The 1,030-nt window shown below is 38.8% G+C and overlaps 1 protein-coding gene across 1 annotated transcript; it reads right to left on the bottom strand.

Moving 5' to 3' along the window:
• Positions 1-214: 214 nt before the first annotated feature.
• On the bottom strand, positions 215-763 carry HINT1 (histidine triad nucleotide binding protein 1). Its single transcript, XM_006759343.1, has one exon. It carries the CDS (start codon positions 755-757, stop codon positions 374-376), a length of 384 nt encoding a protein of 127 aa, XP_006759406.1. The 5' UTR covers positions 758-763; the 3' UTR covers positions 215-373.
• Between the last annotated feature and the right edge of the window lie 267 nt (positions 764-1,030).

Below are 1,030 nucleotides of genomic sequence, written 5' to 3'. Positions count from 1 at the left end.
TAGTAAATTTTCTCCTGGATTAAAAGTATATTTCAAAGCTAAAGCTAAATTTATAATTTTTAAATTTGTCTTCAAAGAGCAGTCACACTACTATAACAATGTACATATGTGGATCCTCCTTGGGGAGAAAAAATTAAAAAAAAACCCTACCAAATTATGATCCCTGCATACATCCCAGCATATATATTTTTAAAGTAATAAATCAAAAACAGAATTCAGAACATGCAATGATGTCTTTTATTATGTGTGGGTTTTAGAAATTATTTCCACGATCACTCCATACACAGGCAAAAATAAAATGTACTGTTTAGCATATTAGAACTTGAAAAACTGATTATTGCCAACAGCAGGGAAAATTATCCCTAAAACACACTTAACCAGAAGGCCAATTCATCTGCCGGCCTCCAAGAACATGCGAATGAACATGATAGACAGACTGTCCCCCATCTGTGTCTTCATTCACTACCATGTGATAACCCTTCTTTAGGCCCAGATCAGCAGCACATTTCTTGCCCACAATCGTTAAATGTCCAAGAAGATTTTCATCATCATCTTCTGCTACAGAAATCTGGGATATATGCTTCTTAGGTATCACCAGAAAATGTGTTGGTGTTTGAGGGGAAATGTTATGGAAAGCAAGACACTGGTTGTCCTCAAAAATGATTTTGGCGGGGATTTCCTTGTGAATGACCTTCCCGGAGATCATGTCGCCACCAGGCTGAGCGGCCTGAGTCATGGCGATCTCATCTGCCATCATGGCCTTGCTTCCACAAGGCTACTGGGGGCATAGCGCCAGCCCAAGGTGTTCTTGTTGGCTTCATTCCTTGAGGCTTTCTAGTGACATCCAAAGTCCAGGCATGTTGCACATGATATTCCAAAGTCCTGGTCAATAAACCACAATTGGAAACTAGTCTTACTGAATTCATGCAAGGAAACATGTTACTATGACTCACTCAAGAATTGCCAAATTCTGGAGGGATAAGGTAGGGAGAAAAATATATAATTTACCAAATTGCTTTAAAAATGCCTT

The sequence above is a fragment of the Myotis davidii genome, unplaced genomic scaffold (genome assembly GCF_000327345.1).
Source record: "Myotis davidii unplaced genomic scaffold, ASM32734v1 scaffold836, whole genome shotgun sequence".
Taxonomy (NCBI): Eukaryota; Metazoa; Chordata; class Mammalia; order Chiroptera; family Vespertilionidae; genus Myotis; species Myotis davidii.
The sequence above is the reverse complement of the archived record's forward strand: the minus strand, read 5'-3'. Positions and strand labels throughout refer to the sequence as shown.

Bases quoted from the DNA above. Each gene is read 5' to 3' on its own strand.
- HINT1 (XM_006759343.1), bottom strand. From the start codon at position 757: ATGATGGCAGATGAGATCGCCATGACTCAGGCCGCTCAGCCTGGTGGC.